Below are 18,884 nucleotides of genomic sequence, written 5' to 3'. Positions count from 1 at the left end.
TGCACCATCAGAGTCACACAGTGGCTCTGTAGAGTAGTAGAGGTTGTATTCAAGCTCAGGTGCTCTGACCCTAAAACCAGGTCTCTTGTTACAGCCTCACAGTTTGTCATCCGCTTTCCAAAATTTGCGTGCAGACAGTCCTGTTGAGCTTATCAATGTACTTTGTGTGAGGCACAGCTACTCTGGTAAAATATTAATGCTGGGTGTTGGGTAAATGAATTTCAAGCAAAAATTGAGGAGTATGGCAACTGACACCGTACTTGTCATGCCTCTCAGTAAGCCCTAAGTGTTTCATGTCTTTGGTAACCTGATAAAATTCAATTCTGTAACTGTTCATTAAAGGAAAAGGGGAGGGGGTTGGAAATTAGTAGGTTTCCCCTCCTTGGAGGTCTTTGTGCAGGAGCTGGATGATCTACTATGTGTTGAGGGCTGCTTGTTCAGGGTTGGGTGGGCAGGATTGCTTCGGAGGCCCCCTCCACCTCTCCACGGTGGGGCTGCTCCGATCCTGGGTACAGCAGGCATGTAAGAAGGAGCCTTTGTTTGCAGAGCAATTTACTCTCTTAGGAGAAGCCCCATGCATCGATTAAATAATAATACAAGGTCCTATTTGATCAGGACCCTTAAAGGCAATAATTTAAGAGTTTAGAGAAAGGATAAGAAGTGTGGGTTTGGAATATTTGGGGGAAACTTTCTGGAGGAGGGACAAGAATATAAGCTGGTGAAGCTTTTCATAGACACACAATAGTTCAAAATCACATCTGAGGATAGCTGAGGAGAGCCAATGAAATACATCTGGAGGGAAAGGGGAAATTATCCAAATATAGCCTAAGCTTATACTGGCAATCTTCTTCAAAGTCACTGTGACATTAGAAAATGAGTGTGAAATTCTAGGTCTTGGAGTGGAAAGCCACGATGTTGGGGGCCTTTCGTTAGTGGCCGAATTCTCAGCTACCTGAGATTTACTTCCATTACCATGTGAAATAATCAATTGACCAGATAACTAAAAATTTTCTTTCCCCTTCTTTGTAGGCCTAAGGCTGTCTTAGGGGCAGAGAGTTAAGATGTAAGGGGATTCAGGGGAGTAAAATTATCTCTGCAAATCAGTTCAGCTTTGTGTTTGCCCAAGTGTCTTCTGACTTAGTTAAATGATTCCTTAGCAGAACACCTATTTGATTGCCAGCAATCATCCATACCATACATCTTGCTTTCCTGAGGGAGACTTGTAGGAGTCATAGAAGCTGGTAAAACTGGGATCGCTGAGTTTAATCTCCACTGTCAGAAGTATTTTCATTAATAGTCCTGAAAATATGAGCAGGATTCCTTGGTTAAGATATTATCATGAGTTTTTGCTGTTTGTTTGTTTACTACGTATCACTTTTTTCCTTTTTGTTTCTATTTTGATGAAAATGTATCAAGTATACTGACTGAATCATTTTTTTCTGTAGTAACCTCAGAGGATCTGATAGGCTTGTAATATTCTAGACTTGAACAAAGCCCCAAAGACACATGGAGACCTCTAAATAATTGGCCAACTGTGTCTGCAGACTGCCTGCCCCAGAATGGAAAGGAAAATAAACTAAAGCTGGGTGTGAGTCCACTGGGAATAATTCAGTAAATTCAGGGAAGGCAGAAGGGGAGGGGCAGTACAAGCAGGAAAAGAGGAAAGGAACAGATGGGAACCAAGCCTCTGCATACGGGACTCAATCTCTCATTCTTTCATTGACTGCATGTCTCCTCTGCTTGACTTGGGATGGAAGTAGCCAAAGCCACTAGGTTGGAAGTATCCATTACTTAGAGTTGGTGGGATGCACAGTCAGCATGAAGTGGAGTTTACCATCTGTTTATATTTTCTATGTGGCAGTTCCTATCCAATAGCTTTTATGTATGCTCCGTTAAGGCCCAGTTTTTATTGTTGGGGAGTAGCAAATTATAAGAAGAGGAATGAATGTATGTAACATGGTAGAAATAGTGATGGTGCCAGCTACACTGGCCAGTGTGCTGTTCCTTATCCAGGCAACACCCATCTTTGTGCCTGGGCACAAGCTGGCCCCCACCCCCAAGTTGCTCTCCCTCCTCCCCTCTGCCTCCTAGTTTCCCTGGCTTCCTTCAGGACTCAGCTCAAATTCTGCCTTGTGCAGGAGGCCTTTCTTGATTCCCCTAGCTGTAAGTGTCTTCCCCTGTCAGATGACCTTCCATTTGCTCTGCCTGGCCTCCTTGGTGTTTTCTCATGTTTGAATGTGACCTCCCTGAGGGCAGGGCCCAGTGGTTTTGCTCTCTTTGTGGCCCTGTGCTCAGCACAGTGCTTGCCATATAGTAAACACTTGATTAATGCTTGTTGACTGATTACGTAGCTCACGTTTTGGCTTTGTTCTGGTCTGAGCAGTTGGCCTCTATGGGATGAGACTAAAAATGCTGGAGATGAATCTCTTTCTATTTTTTGAAAGTAAGGTTTCCAGCCATTGTGGGGTTTGCCTCATCCATTTGACAGCTATTTGTGGAGCTCGGTGCTGGACACCATTCAGGGTGCAAAGTGTAGAAAAGAATCTCTCTCTTTGAAGAGCTTTAGTTTGGTGGAGATGAGCATGTAGTCATAAATATCTGTAACACAAATCAGCATGTCATATACCAGTCTCTCACCTGGGTTTGGGATATATCATTTGATGCAGTAACAGTAGGGGGGACATTACAACCAAAATGACTCGATGACGTTAGTGATCCTAGCAGTGAGTAAGAATTTATTCCTGATCATGAGTAGTAAATGAAGGAAGGATCTAAGCCTATAGTAAGCCGTATAAAAGGGACATCCCATTTAAGGGAAGAGAGGTAAACTTTCTTCAAATTATGACATAATGATTGGTATTTAGGTTCTATAGTATAGAATTTTCATTATTAGAAAGTTATGAGTAAGAGATGGAGGGTTCAGAGGAAATTTCTCCCTAAATAAAGGCACTGAAGGAATATTTTATTAAATCACAGGTGGGCAATGACTAGACTAGAGAGTATGACAGCCTCCAAAGGTAGTAGGTAAGTGTGAATGTCAAGGAAAGATAGTCTTTTTAAGGAGGGTGTAGTTTGTGAATGTTCTAGTGTGTCAGGGTGATACTTTTCACTGGATTGGACTGTATTGGAACTTAGCTCCTGGGACCTTGTTCTCCACCACGTTATGTATGGGATGTCATACCTTTGATGTTGCTGTCACTTTCAAGTGTTCCTTCCACTTCCATGTTCAAGAGCTCTTGACGTTCCTCAGACTCGTCCCTTCACTCCTCAGTGCTTTTCGGACGATCATTCCTGCTTTGGCCAGTCTTCTCTCTTGCAGGTCTTCAACTCCACACTCTCCTCTACTCCCAGATCCTTTGCTCCCTTGTCCTGTTGCTTCTCCTGCTTTGCCAAGCTAAAGCCCTGGTTTATTCCCAGCCGCCATCACCTTTGCTCTTGTTGATGTGTGTGTTGAGGAGAGCTAGACAAATTCACGAAACCATGTCTACAGGTCCGCTACAGATTTGAAAGAATGAGAGATTGAGTTGTTCGGTCTCTCAGTCACGTCCGACTCTTTGTGACCCTAGTTGGGGTTTTCTTAGCAAAGATACTGGAGTAGTTTGCCATTTCCTTTTCTAGCTCATGGAGGAAAACTGAGGCAAACAGGTTGAGGTGACTTACCCAAGGTCATGCAACTAATAAGTGTCTGAGGCTAGCTTTAACTCAGGTCTTCCTGACTTGAGGCCTGGTGCTCTATCCATTGAGTCACCTATCTGTCCCCCTTATTTGTTATCTAATGTCAACTAGGCCCTCCCCGTAGCAAGACCACGCTACTGCTTCTCCTTAAATGATTCTCTTCCCCGCTAACCAAAGCAGCTGTTCCAGACATTCTCTTCTCTCCTTAAGCCTCTCACACCATACTACTCCTCCCCATCACTTACTCGGATGAGTGCTGAAAAAAACTCAAGGCCATTCTGAGCTCCCTTCTCTCCCCTTAGAACGTCATCCTCCACTATTCCCTCATTCGCTACAACCTCTGATGAAGAGGTGGCTCTTCTCTTTGCCAGGGGCAGTTATGTCCTTGATCCCATCCCCTCTCATTTTCTTTAGCAAACTGCTACCTTTGTCAGCCCTTCTCTCCCTAATCTTCAGTTTGTCCCTGTCTGCATGTTCCTTCCCTGCTGCCTGCATCCTCCTTTCTCCCCATCCTCACGAGCCCTCTCGAGAGCTTACCAATCCCCACCAGCTATGATCCGTCCTCTCCTCAGTATCCCTGAAGAAGCCATTCACACCTTGTGCCTTTACCTCCTCTTCTCTCATTGCCTTCTAAACCTCTGCATTCTGGCTTCTTACCTCATCACTCAAATGAAACTGTTGTTTCCAAAGTTAATAATGATCTCAGCAAGCTGGCCAAATTGACAGTGTTTTCTCCATCCTCCTCCTTTTTGATGTCTCTAGCATTTGGCACTGCTGGTCTCCTGAGACTCCTTCTGGATACTCTCTCCCTCTGGGTTTTCATGACTTTCTTCTCTCTGGGTTCCCTTGCCACCGTCCAAGTGCTGTCTTCATCTTTATCTTCATCCATGCCACACTGCTAACTGTGGGTATAAGCCAAGTCTCTGTCCTGGACCCATCTTTGTTCTTCTCTCTGTACTCTCACTTGGACATCTCATCAGCTTACAGGGCTTCATTTATCATCTCTGTGCAGATGACTCTTAGATCTAGATATCCAGCTCTCTCCTGAGCTCCAGTCAGTCCACAGACATTTATTTATTAAGTGCCTACTATGTATGAGGCACCTTGCTAAGAGCTGGGGATAAAATTAAAGGCCAGACTCTGTATCACCAACTGCTTACTGACTTTTGAACTAGATGTCTTGTAGGCATCTTAAATTCAATATAGCCAAAGCAGAAATTATCATCTTTTCTTTCTTCTAAAAAACCCAGTTATTTAACATTCATTTAAAAAACTCTTGAGTTCCAAATTCTTTCCTTCCTTCCCACCCCTCCCCCGTCTATTGTTAAGGCAAGAAATGTGACATTAATTATACATTTTAAATCATGCAAAACACATTTCCATGTTAGCCATGTTGCAAAAAAAACCAAAACAAAACAACCCACTAAGAAAAACAAAGAAAATGAAAAAATGATACTTCAATTTGAATTCAGCTCCATCAGTTCTTTCTCTAGAGATGGATAGTATTTTTCATCATAAATCCCTTGGAATTATCTTGGATTGTTGTATTGATCAGCACAGCTAAGTCATTCACAATTGATCATTGTACAGTTTTGCCATTACTGTATATAATGTTCTCCTGTTTTTGCTTGCTTTACTTTGCATCAGTTCATATAAGGCTTCCCAGGTTTTTCTGAAACCATCCTGCTTATCATTTCTTAAAGCACAACAATATTCCATCACAATCATATACCACAACTTGTTCATTCATTCCCCAGTTGATGGGTATCCCCTCAATTTCTAATTCTTTGCCATCATGAAATTGTCATCTTTTCCTGAAAACCCTCCCTTCTTCCAAACTTTCATTTACTGTAAGGGTTCCACCATCCTTCCAGTCACCTGGTTCACAACTTTGGGGTCATATTTGGCTCTTCACTAATAATCACTTACCAAATCCTATCTTTTAATTGCCACATGATCTCTTGTATATGTTCCTTTTTCTGTCCTCCTTAGATCAGACCCTTGTTACCTCTCATTTGTACTCCTGATTGTTCTTCCTGCCTCCTCTCTACCTACTGTAATCCACTCTCCACACAGCTGCCCAAGTGATTTTCCTAAAGGTCAGGTCTGTTCATATCACCCTGGGTGGCAGGGGGAGGTGTGTTACATGATAAACTCCAGTGGTTCTCTATTACCTCTAGAATCAAATGTGCGTGTGACCTTATCAGACTCATGCTTGAGGAAGCCAAGGAAGCCTTCTACTTTAGGAAAATCTGTTTGAAAGCTGAGTGGAGGTTGGACTGGAGTTGGGAGAGGCTTGAGGAAGGAGGCTTGTTATTGTATCAGCTTAGGCAAGAGAGGCCAAGGGCCTGCAGCAGCATGGTGGCAGTGTCAGGAGAGAAGGTGGGCATATGTGAGCTGTCATGGAGGTAGAAATCAGAGGCAGTGAGGAGTAAAGGGTGACCTCTGTTTTAAACCTGGATGACTGGGAAGTTGGTGTTACCCTGGACAGAAATTGGGAAATTAGGAGGCAAGGGATTGGGGAAAAGATGAGTTCAGTTCTGGACGTGTTGAGTTAAAGATGTCCGTGAGCCATTCAGTTGGAGATGTCCAGTAAGACACCTGGAGATAGGAGACAAAAAGGGGAGGGCTTAAGGCTAATAATAAATCTGAGAAGAGAGGGAACAGCCATGGGCTAGATAGTTTCTAAGAGACTGAACTCTAAAAACATAAATGCTATGACATGGCAGGTTATTTATACTGGTCTTTAGTATATTTCTAAATTTATTCATTACCTGTAAATGGTCTGGTGACAATTTAGTTTTTTAGTTTTCAAAGCTTAAGAAAGACATCTAACATTTTCTTTGTTTTTTAAACTTTTTTTTTTTTTTTTTAGTGAGGGTATTGGGGTTAAGTGACTTGCCCAGAGTCACACAGTTAGGACGTATTATGTGTCTGAGGCCAGATTTGAACTCAGGTCCTCCTGAATCCGGGGCCGGTGCTCTATCCACTGCGCCACCTAGCTGCCTCCTTTTTTAAAGTTTTGAACAAGATTTTAATCTGAATTTATTACACAGAATAACAAAAAATGTAGTGACAATAGCTAACATTTCTATAGCATTTAAACACTTTACATATATTATCTCACTTCATCCTCACTCTGTGAGGAAGGTGCTATTATTATCTGTATCATACAGATGAGGAAACTGAAACACTGATAGGATAAGTGACTTGACTGGTATCACACCACTAATAAGTATGCGTCAGGATTTGAACTTAGGTCTTCCTAATTCCAAGTCTAGCATTCTGTCCACCATCCTACCTACAGAGTGGTGGCCACTTGGTAATGGGACTTCAAAGGCATAAGAATTGCAGCAAGAGGCATCTCACATTTTCAAAAGAGAAACTCCTATCCCTGGAGTCCAAGTATCTTTGAGTTTGTGATTTATACCTTGCCTTGGATCTCAGCTTTGTATGTTTTCCTGAATTAGATTTGGATCGTAGGTACACTTGCTAGATTCCGTTACTTGGCTAGCTGGGATATTGTAGATTTAAAAACAAGACAGTTTTTTTTTTTATTGAACATAATACATTTATAAGACCAAACATCTAGAACTGTAAGGAACCTCAAAAGCTATCTAGTCCAACCCCATTATTTCACATATGAAGAATGGGAGACCCATAGAGTATTAAGTGATTTGTCCAAATCATGCAGATAGTAAGCAGCAGAGACAGAATTTGAACCCAGACCCTCAGACTCCAGAGTCAACTCTCTTTACCCTAAGAGATGTAACTTGGTTTTGTCAGCAGTGATACAGTAAGTACGTTCATTGCTTATTACCCTGTTTGGTAACTGACTCTCTCAATGATCATGACATATAGATTATCCTATTCATTGTCACAGCGAGATTTCTTTATGTTCTTTTTTTTTTTTTGAAACTAGAACTGCTAGCTGTTTTCCTTTAGTAGTGAGCGTTTTGCATATACCATTTCAGATATTACATTCATTGACACTTAACAAATACTTCTGACTTATAACCGTGTTCATTTTATCCTAAGAAGCGAATTTCCTTTTTTTTCTGATTATTGCATACTGGGGCGTCTCAATGAGTTAATCAGTCAAATGAGCATTTGTTAGTTAACTATAGAGCAATAAATCAATTAAACAGCAAATTAAGTAGATAAGTAATCAAGCAAACGGGTCACATGCCCACTCTGTGCCAGACACTGAGCTAAGTTTGAGGGATATAAAGAAAGGCCAAAAAACCCCTCACTTGATCCTTCCATCCCCACTAACTACCATCCTATTTCTCTTCTGCCATTTGTGGCCAAACTGGAAAAGGTGATCTGCAATAGGTGTCTCCACTTTCCTCTCACTTCTTCTTAACCCCTTACAATCTGGCTCCTGACCTTATTCCACAGAAATCTCTCTCCCCAGGGTTTCTAGTGATCTCTTGGTTGCCAAATCCAGTGGCCTCTTCTCAATTTGACCTCTCTGCTGTCTCTGGCACTTGATCACACTCCTTCTTGATACATTTCTTCTCTCTAGGTTTTCCAGACACCCTTCTCTCCTGGTTCTCCCTCCTACTTGTCTGACTGCTTTTTCTTTGTCTTTTGCTGGACCCACATCCAAATTATACCTTCCAACCTTAGGTGTCCCTCAGGGTTCTGTCCTGGGATCTCTTTTCTTCTCCCTCCATACACTTCACTTGGTGATCTCTTCAGCTCCCATGAATTTAATTACCATTTCTGTTCTGATGATTCTGAAATTAACTTAGCCTGTCCCAGTCTCTTTGCCTGACCTCTAGTCTCACATCTCCAAATGCCTTTTAGACATCTCAGACTGGATGTTCAGTAGACATCTTAAACTCTAAAACTGAACTCATTATCTTTTCCCCAAACCCTCTCCCCTTCCTACCTCCCCTATGAGTATAAAAGGCAACATCATCCTCCCAGCCCTCAGGCTCACAGCCTAGGAATCATCCTGGACTCCTCACTATCTCCTCACCTTCTCATATCCAAGCTCTTGCCAAGGCCTTTTGATTTCACCTTTCTACCACCTCTCAAATATGCCGCCTTCTCTTCTCTAATACTGCCCCCACTATGGTACCGGCCCTCATCACCTTATTGCTAGACTCTTGGAGTGGCTTGCTGGAGAGCGTGCCTGCCTCAAGTTTCTCCCTACTCCAGTTCATCCTCTATTCAGCCACTAAAGTGATTTTCCTAAAGCACAGATCTGATCATGTCACCCTCCTACTCAATAAACTCCAGTACTCCTTATTTCCTCCAGCATCAAATACAGAATGCTCTGTTCGACATTCAAAGCTTTTCATAACCTAGCTCCATCCTACCTTTCCAGTCTTCTTATACCTCTTCCCCCCAAAATGTACTCTTTGATTCAGTGATGCTAGCCTGGCTGTTCTACCTAAAAGACACTCCATCTTTTCAGTCTGGGTATTTTATCTGCCTGTTCCCCATGCCTAGAATGTTCTCCCTCCTCCACTCTTGACTGCTGACTGGTTTCCTTTAAGTCCCAACTAAAATCCTACCTTCTATCGGATGCCTTGCCTAGCCCCCTCTTATTTCTAGGGCCTTTTCTCTTCTAATTATTTCCTGTTCATCTTTTTCATTTATTTATTTATTTATTTTTTAGTTTTAGGCAGTTGGGGTTAAGTGACTTGCCCAAGGTCACACAACTAGTAAGTGTCAAGTGTTTGGTCTGAGGCTGGATTTGAACTTAGGTCCTCCTGACTTCAGAGCTGGTGCTCTATCCACTGTGCTACCTAGCTGCCCCCCTATTTATCTTGTGTAGATAGCTTGCTTTGTATATATTTGTTTGCATGTTGTCTCCCCTCCCCCCCCAACTTGTAAGCTCCTTAAGGGGAGAAAACTATCTTTTGCTTCTTTTTGTATCCTCAGTACTTAGCACAGTGCCTGGCACATAGTAGGCACTTAATAATTATTTACTGATTGATTGTAAAACAGTCTCTGTCCTCAGGGAGTTCACATTCTAATGGAGGGATACCACATGCTAACAGCTGTATAAACCAGATTTATACAGGATGAATTTGAGGTAATCTCAGAAGGAAGTCATTAGCATTAAAAGGGATGACATTTTTATATTTTCCACCTCTAGAATAACTGGGCAGGACAGGCTCCCCTCATGGGCTTGTCTTCCTTTTGCCTTGCCCTTCTCGGGGAGCTGGTGCTGCTTTAGATTTTGCTGATAATTTTGCTAATAGTGTGTGGCATTTTGCAGCCAGCTGTGTGCATCCTTCACCGACTCCTGCTCTGAAGGCTTTTGTGTTGTCCCCTTTGGGTGTTAGTATTTCTGCTGTCAGTTGGGTAGATTTTGTAATTTAAAATAACCTTTTGGAATCCAGTTCTTAATGACTGAGTGGGGACCCCAGCTGATGGCTTTTCTTACTGGGGAAGGAAGCAAATTGTCACGAGGCACATTCTTTTTTTTTCAAATTTATTTTGTATTCATATCATAGAATTTGGATTTGCTTTTGCTGGTATCAAGAATTTAGGGGAATCCTTGCAGATTATTTCTGCATATTCCTACTTGGGGCGGGGAATGATCCTTTCTTCTAGATCTGGTTTAAGTTTTCTCTGCATCCCCTCATTTGCCAGAGCTGAAATGGGAGCTGCTCCATGTTCTTGGGCATCTCGGCCCCCTTGGCATGCTCTCCCGGTCCTGTGTACAGGCCATGTTTTATCACAGTGCTGCCTAAAGGCTTTGCAGGCTCAGCTTGGCATCCAGCTGAACACATCCATGTTCATATTTCACATACTGTTGTCTCAGCTTGTTTGTTATTGTGGTTGGTGTTTTTGTTTTGAACTTTTTCTCTTGACTGACGTTTTCTAAATCTAATCTAAATTTTCCCCTTGCAAATTGAAAGTTAGCTTTAGAATCAGAGAGAAGCAGCCACGTCAGAATGTTTTACTCTGCCAAGCAAATGTGCCCTAAGCCTGCCAAAATGTTGTCTACTCACACCTTCTGGGTAGTCACCTCTGTCCCCTACCACCCAGGGCTCTTTAGCCACATAGAGTTGCAAATTTTGACCTAAGATCATTTTCTCCACCAATGAAATGCACTGTCCTCCCTAGAGACAATTACTGGGATTTCAGAGAATAAGATTTCATAACAAAAGGCAGGAAGAGGCATATCCCTTTGAAACTAGGGTAGGAGATAGTGACGGTTGGAGTTTCCCCAATGAGTTTGGATTGAGGCTACTAATACTTAGGGGTTGGACCCTGGGCAACGTACTTAAAAAGGTAGGCTTTTCTCTGGCTGCATGTTGATTAAGATTAATCTCTGATTCTCCTGTTGAGTCATTTAATAATAATAAATAATAAAATAATAATAATAATAATAAATAGCACCTATGGTGTGCCAAACACAATGCTAAATGCTTGCCTATGCTATAATTATTATTTCATTTGCCTTGATTCTCATAGCTTGGATCTATTGAAAAGTATAGCTAGTACCATGAGTGTGGTACGTTGCACAGATCTTCAGACTTTTTCAGTGTATGGATTAGTTTTGCTGACTTTTCCCCCTTTTTAAAAATTTTTGGTCCTTAAAATATTATTAGTTATATGGAATGGTTCTCTGTGAAAGGGTGGGATGGGGGGAGAGAAACCAGGCAAAATCATGGTGATGTAAAAAAGAGACATCAATAAAAACTTATTTTAAAAAAATTTAAATTTAATAATAATTAATAATTAATAATAATAATTAAGAATTATGATGCCAAATAAAATTGCATTGTATTTGAAGATGAATTTTCATGTGTGGGTGTGGGTGGGAACAGTTGTAGGTGGTGATTTCCCCCCCCAGACCCTGATAGTAAGGAATAATGATACATGAGGGCAGGACCTTGCTCTTCTGGGAGACGCTATGTCTGTCCCCTTAACTCTAAGTATACCATTGATAATGACCTTGGGGGTTTGGGGGCAAGAGAACAGGAGGAGAGGCTGCAGAACCAGTGGTGCTTCAGAAACTCCCTCTGGTGCCTTTAGCTGCTGTGCCTTTCATAAGTAGGCCCTGGGTTTAGGGGCCTGCTTAAGATTCCATGTGGCCCCATTTTGGCTTCTGGGGGCATTGGTTATATGCACCTTGGTTCGCCCCAGTGCTGCTGAATCTCCCTACAGAGGCTTCTGAGAACCAGGATAAAGCATTTTTGGGGGCCTGTTGAAAGTTTTGAAAACCAGGCTCTGTTCCATCCCTGGCTGCTGGAGGTTCTGAACTCTCACCCATAATGCACGCGTGTCTTATCACAAAATAAAGACATACCGTGGGGAGCAGGATTCAGGGCATTAGAAATGTGTTCACTTATAAAACATTTTTCTAAAAATTCTGTTTCTGAGCATTTCCCTTCCTTTCAGTCCCCTCTCATGTTTAGTGTCCTAAGGGGCTGCGCCACCTCCCCCCCCCCCAACTCCTGGGCCTGGCATGTAATGGACTAGACCAGTAGTGTCAAACTCAGACAGAAATGGGGACCATGGATCTGAACATAAGGACCCTCGAAGTTATATATTGACATCAATTTAAAATGTATGTAATCTGTTTTATTGTATTTTTATTTATTTTGTTCAGTATTTCCAATTACATTTTAATCTGGTTCAGGAGGGTTGAGGCTGTGTGTGATACCTCTGGCCTAGATAACATTTAGTTAGCCTAGTTTCCTTGTGGCTTCCCAGTGCTTTTCCACTTTTCTCTTTGTCTGTACTTAGAGGTAGCTGATGGCTCAGTGGATAGAGTTCCGGATAGCTGGGCCTGGAGTCAGGAAGATCTGAGTTCAAATCTGGCCTCAGACACTTACTAGTTGTGTGACCCTGGACAAGTCACTTAAGTCTCTGTTTGCTTCAGTGTCCTCATCTGTAAAATGGAGATAACAACAGCGTTTACCTCTCAGGATTGTTGTGAGGATCAAGTGAGGTAATATTTGTAAAAAAAGTGTTTAGTACAGTGCCTGGCACATAATAGGCACTATGTAAATGCCTGTTTTCTGTTTATGGACAGCACTGGTCCTGGGTACTACTTCATGTAGGGCTGCTCTTCCTGCTTTTATCTGGAAGGGATGCGTAGGACAGGAATATCAGGCTTCATTGCTTCTTCAATTTGCTGCTGCATGGGGGAATGACTTTCAAACTGGGGAGGAAGGGGTGTTCTCAAGAAGTAGCATTCTTTATGTAACAGAGCTTTGCCTGTTGGTAGGCTTCAGGGACAGGCTGGAGGTGGAGGCTGCCCTTCTTTAGGCTTATTTCAAAGAATTAGCACCCAGCAAACCCATAAACAAAAGTCAGTCATGGGAATCAGATCTCTGGGTTATGTATATGTTCCAACTTCCTTATCTTCGTGCAGTCTTCATATAAAACATTTCTCTGTTTTGTGTACCGGCTCTTATGCATTGCTTTAATTGACTGGGGAAAATGATGTGAGAATGGGGAAGGAAGAGAGAATAAATGTTTATATAATGCGTACTATATGCGCCAGGCATTGTGCTTAGTGGTTTTTTTTTTAACCCCCAAATATCTCATTTTATCCTCACCACAACCCTTCGAGGTAGGAAACTGGGGCAAACAGAGTGACTTGCCCAGGGTCACACAGCTAGTAAGTGTGGGAAGTTCTTTTCAGTGCTGGGCTCATTTCCCCCTTGCCCCTTCCTTTTCCCTTTTCTTGTCTGTGAATGTTATCTTCTGGGTCTTCTGGTGTGGAACCGTAACGTTTAGTGGTTGTCTAAGTTGGGGATTTGTAACGCTTCTCCAAACCTTTTTCCTCAGCCTGTATGGTCATCATAAGTCTACAAGCTATCTCCAGTCCCTGCCTCTTTTTGTCTCTTCTACATTTCTGCTTCAGTTGTACACAGTTCTTTCCTAGAGCTGCCATGTACTAAAATCTGCTACAAGCTAGGCAGGGTTGACCCACGCAGCTGTGTCTCTCTTGGGGCCCTGGTAGGAGTCTGTAGGGCACAGTACATCCTTGGCATTTGCTTTGGGATGAGAGCAAATCATGAGTCACAGGATGTTCTGCTCTCAGTTCAAGATATCTCCAAGCCATTTACTATTGAGACTTGTTCTCATGGGCTTAGAGCTAGAAACAAAGTAGTGAATATATTTTTCCCTGAACTGGGGCTGTCTCTCCTGGCCCTTTTCCCCAGGCTGGTGGAGAGGTTGGCTCATTCTTATGCAGTGTCAGTATTGTTGGCTTAGGTTTGGTGTGTCTTTGAAGCTGAGTTTTTCAGTTCTGGAAATCAGCCTTGCCACCATATATGACTGCTCTACACCCCTGATTGGAGCAAAAAAAAAAAAAAAAATGGCATCCTTTTGTCTTCCTGAAACTTGCCATGGGCTTGACAAATATTTATTTTTACCTTGTCTGTCATTTGTGAGGTTGGCAGCCTAGAGGTAGGATGTGGAAAGGAGTCATAAATTATGAGTGGGATGTCCGGAATGGGCCTATTTTAACTCTGAATTGCTACTTTTCCTTTTCCCTCTTATTCTTCCCCTGCCACCCCCAACCCATGTCCAATCTGCACTTCCTGGTGAGCTTAGTATGGGGAGAGTAGAGGTCGGGACTGTCTCTTGTATTTTTGCTTCTCTTCATGGGAGAAGCAGTATCTTCTCCCATCCCCACTTTCCATTTTTTCCTTGCTTCTATTTTTAGTGCCTGTTTTCCCTCTGGGCCCGTCTTGCTGGAACTTGGCCTGGCCCTACTGAAATTTGTTTCCATGCTGCTATTAAAAGACAATGCACGGTTAAGAGGATTTGTAGACAAGTGGGATTTGGGCAGCTTTTGTGCTTCTTTGAGACTTTCAGCTTCTGTGTCAGGCTTGTTTTGAATGGAGGCACAGAATCAGTTTTAGTTCTGTCTTCTGTAAATATTGTTGGATCATGGACTTTGAGCTGGAAGGAACATTAGAGGAGACTTTGTGACGTTGGGCAACTTTGGGACTCACTTTCAGACCCTCAGTCTCCTTGTCTGTAAATGAGGGGATTGAACCACTAAGGTTATTTCCACGTGGAAATCGATGTGATCTAGGCCAGCCCTCTCATTTCCTAGGTGGAGGGATTCAGGGCGTGGAGGGGTAAGTGACTTGCCCAGAATCAAAAAAGTTATGGATGGCAGAACTGGGATTCAAACCCCCAGATCCAGCACGATCCCATGTTGCCTTCCAAATCCTGATAGCACTAGATTTGTTATTAGGGAGTCACCATAATACTTAGCATACAGTAAACGCGCTTAGTATATATGAAGCTTAACATCCAAAAAAACCAAGATCTTGGCAGCTGGTCCCATCACTTCCTGGCAAATGGAGGGAGAAGAAATGGAAGCAGTGTCAGATTTTATAGTCTTGGGCTCAAAGATAACTGCAGACAGCAACTGCAGCCATGAAATTGAAAGATGCTTGCTCTTTGGACGGAAAGCTATGGCAAATCTGGACAGTGTACTAAAAAGCGGAGACATCGTCTTGTTGACAGAGGTCCATGTAGTCAAAGCCATGTTTTTTTCCAGTAGCAATGTATGCCTGTGAGAGCTGGACTATAAGGAAAGCTGAGCGCTGCAGAATCGACACTTTTGAGTTGTGGTGCTGGAGAAGACTTTTGAGAGTCCCTTGGACAGCAAGGAGAGCAAATCAGTCAGTACTTAAAGAAATTAATTCAGACTATTCACTGGAAAGTCAATTACTGAAGCTTAAATACTTTAACCACATAATGAGAAGATGGACTTATTGGGAAAAACACTCTGATGTTGGGAAAGATTAAAAGCAAAAGGAAAAAGGGATGGCAGAGGACGAAATGGATAGATGGTATCATGGAAACCATGAATAGGGGCTTGGACAGGCTTTGAGAGATAGTGGAGGATGAAAGGGCCTGGCATGCTACGGCCCATGGAATCACAAAGAGTCAGATACGACTGCACAAAGCAACAACAAATGCTTGTTGGTTGGTTTGTCCGTTTTGGCTATCTTTCACCTCAGTAGATGAATACACTTGGTAGCAGTCTGATCATCCTTGACTTTGTCACTTTCATTTGTTGCTTGGCTTGGCATTCTCTTCCTCTACGGTTGAGCCACTTCCTGAGATAGCGAAGGGACCACTGGGTGAGAGTAACTGTCTTGACTATGGGATCAGCATTTTTTAAAGAGAAGGCTTTTAGATAGGAAAGTGTCTGCCTCTGTTTAGGAATCAGAATTCAGATTTCAGATCTGGGCACTCTGCAAAGTGAGCTTGAGGTCCTGTGACCAGAGACAGTACTGACCACAGATGGGATTTGGCTGAATTGGATACCGATATTCAGACTGGTCCTGGGTTGCCGAGGAGACCGAATAACTTTTTTTCCCCGCTCCAGAAGTGGGGGATCAGGCCAGGTTTGAGGTTGCTGGCAGGGTCTACACTCAGTTGTCTGTGATGAAAACCTTGCTCATCCCCAAACCCACCACTGCAGTTTGCAGTGATGCTTTTTTGTGTGTGTGGGCTGTGATGGTTTCAGCATTGGGGCCAGGTTCTAATCAAGATAGAGCACCATCGTTAAGCTTTGTTCAAAGTCTTTAGCGAAGGAAACTGAGCTAAACAGAACATTTTCTCCAACTCTCTAGTTATTCTCTTTCTTCTGGTTGTTTTATTTTAAATTTAATATTGGAGTGAAAAATTGGAAACCCCAGATTTAGGGGAAGGAAAGAATCTGGGGTGCAGGGGTGAGGCTGTGTGATCTATCCAAAGTGGTCCCAGCTGCTTTTGGTTTCTTGGGGGAGGGGGGCAGCAGCAGGGAGAGGAGAATAATGCAGGCCCTCCTCCATTATACTATGCAGGCTAAGCTGCTGTCATTAGTGGTTAAATGCTTCTTAAACTCTTCTCTCTTGCCTTTGACCACACACCCTTTCGTGGAAGGGAGAAGAGTCTGAGAGTGAGACCGGTAATGGGCCCCACCCAGTTGTCATGCCCAGCTGCCCTGGTAGGGGACAAGGAGTCCAGGCAACTGGAAGTAATTATAGGCTTCTCCAAGCCCATGGGTGTGACAGGGCTGATGGGGCAGGCAGGGTCTCTATTGCCTCTGCCTCTCTTCTCTGCCCTAGCCTTCTTAGCCTTTTTCTGAGGGCTGCATGCAGGATGAATAATTGGAGTGGGTTTTGCCCTTTTAAGGGGATTCTTGGCTGGAATAAACCCAGTAGCAACTAACTTGGTTTCCTCCAGCCATCCGCCCCCCGCCCTGCTGTAGATGTTAAAGACAAAGCTTTCATTTTGAAATGCCTTTCTCAATGTTTGTGCCTGGCTGAAGGTGTGCTGAAAGGCTCAGTGATGTTAAACATTTCTTCCTGTGAGGGTGGGGAGGGACTTGGAGCTTTTTATTTTGTTTGACTGAGGTGCCTTGGCAACTTTGACATATGGAATTTAGGAAAGAAAATTGAGTTAAAAAGAGTCCACCTTTAAAGTTTAATTTCCACAAATCAGACTTGTCCCTTACTCATTTTCAACAATATTGTCTTTTGTAAGCATTCGGGACATTCTTCTGTTCAACTCTGGGCCAAGAAAGCCTATTTCTTCATGGTATTCTCATTAAACAAGATGGTTCATGTGAAGATGTTAAGTTCCTTTTTTATATCTTCTCCCTAGTTTGAAAAAAAAAAAAATCCAAAGTTTCACCAGTACTTTTCAGCTATTGGTGGTTCTTTGTAATCCCAGTTGAGGGTCCTTTTCTCAGAGAAACTTGGGTAGATACCTTATTTAATACAATTTTATGTGCTGGGCTAAGGATGAGAAAATTTGAGTTCGGCCTTTGAACAACTCCATTATGAGCTTTTCTTGTCAGAGGGGGCAAGCAGGCCATCCTCTGAATCTGGAAAATGGGTGTCTTGGTCACCAAGAGGTATTTGTAAAACATCTCAATATTGAAAATAAATACCATGAACGAAGTCAGCTTAGATGTTCTGTAAAATAGTTGAACCATGAGGTTAGATATTCTCAGTGTGTGCACGTGGGACAACTAGAAATGGTACAACTTCATCTTTCTCTATTCTCTGAGGGATTCTACTGATGGATCCTTCTGTTTTCTTTAGTACAGTGGGCAATTTCTTTTAGTTAATATTTCTGTACTAAACATAGAATTGGTCTTATAGCATTTACTTCTCATAGCTCTTTGGCTTCCTATCTGCTAGGAAGCACCTATAAGGAAATAGTGTGTCTGTTGATAGATAATTGATTTGCCCCTAGTTTAGTGCTCCTTCTCTCACTGCCAGAATGAGAGACCTAGAAGTTGGAGAACTAAGATCTTCACACGGCCTCTAGGTCAGCGAGGCTTCTTGATTAATAGCTCGGCCCATCAAACACAATGTTGTGTTCTGACTATGATATCTATGAGCTCTCCGTCAAGGGAATAATTCACTTTGGTTTTGGTGACTGAAGCAAAGGATTTAAAAAATATATGTGTAGATTTGATCTAACTAGAATATTGATTGATAAAGAAACTCCTCTGTGTTTCCTTTTGTGAATTGTCATAGTAGTCTGCAGGTATCACTGAGAGTCTTGATTCAAAAGGCCTTTGATAAAAGCACATGGTTATAATAAATGGGGTAAGGAAAAGAAAGCAGTTTCTTCCAGTGGGAGATACCTTTTTCTCATAATGACTCACATCTCTTTTATACTTTGATTCCCAAGGACACACAGACATACTGTTGGACCAACCAGAGCCACGGCAAATGTTGAACAGAGCCCTAATAGCAGGAATCGGCACCGGCAACCGGCCAAGAGTCAGAACCATAGTGGCTTGGCTAATGGAACAAGTGAGTTGCAGCATATAATAATTTACATTGACTTAGGGGGGCAACCTTAATTGAGATGAGGAATGTTATGTGAGAGTTGTTTTAGGATGTGCTTAGGAGTCTAGCTTTGGCATGAACCAGTGATAAAAAAAAATGATGAAACAGAATTATTGAATAATTCAGGGTAAGAAGGTGATCTGGTGCTGAAGGAGAAAGATGAAACAATACATTCTTCTCTTGACTTGCCTTCTTTCCAATTCTTACTCTTCCTAGGACTTACCTGTGACAAATGGCTTTCTTTGCTGTTTCATTTCATCATTAAGATACCAGTCAAAGGAGGTTTTCCTTTGTACAGAAACATAAAGATTTAATTTTTCTAGTAATTTATACCTTCTTGTCATATTTTTTGCTTGGGAGTAACCTTTTAATAGCTATCCCAAATTTTCTTAAATTGAATGGAAA

At 42.4% G+C, this 18,884-nt stretch overlaps 1 protein-coding gene across 4 annotated transcripts in view; it reads left to right on the top strand.

Moving 5' to 3' along the window:
- WWP2 (WW domain containing E3 ubiquitin protein ligase 2) overlaps positions 1–18,884 on the top strand; it is a 120,218-nt gene that overhangs the window by 38,453 nt on the left and 62,881 nt on the right. For all 4 annotated transcript variants that reach the window (XM_027847153.1, XM_027847145.1, XM_027847160.1 and 1 more), the window contains exon 7: positions 18,319–18,443. In XM_027847153.1, coding sequence (XP_027702954.1) covers positions 18,319–18,443 — 125 coding nt within the window. The remainder of the gene's footprint in view (positions 1–18,318; positions 18,444–18,884) is intronic.

This window comes from Vombatus ursinus, unplaced genomic scaffold (assembly GCF_900497805.2).
Source record: "Vombatus ursinus unplaced genomic scaffold, bare-nosed wombat genome assembly UNPS02005286.1, whole genome shotgun sequence".
In the NCBI taxonomy this organism is placed as follows: domain Eukaryota; kingdom Metazoa; phylum Chordata; class Mammalia; order Diprotodontia; family Vombatidae; genus Vombatus; species Vombatus ursinus.
This window is presented reverse-complemented; position numbering and strand designations above follow the sequence as displayed.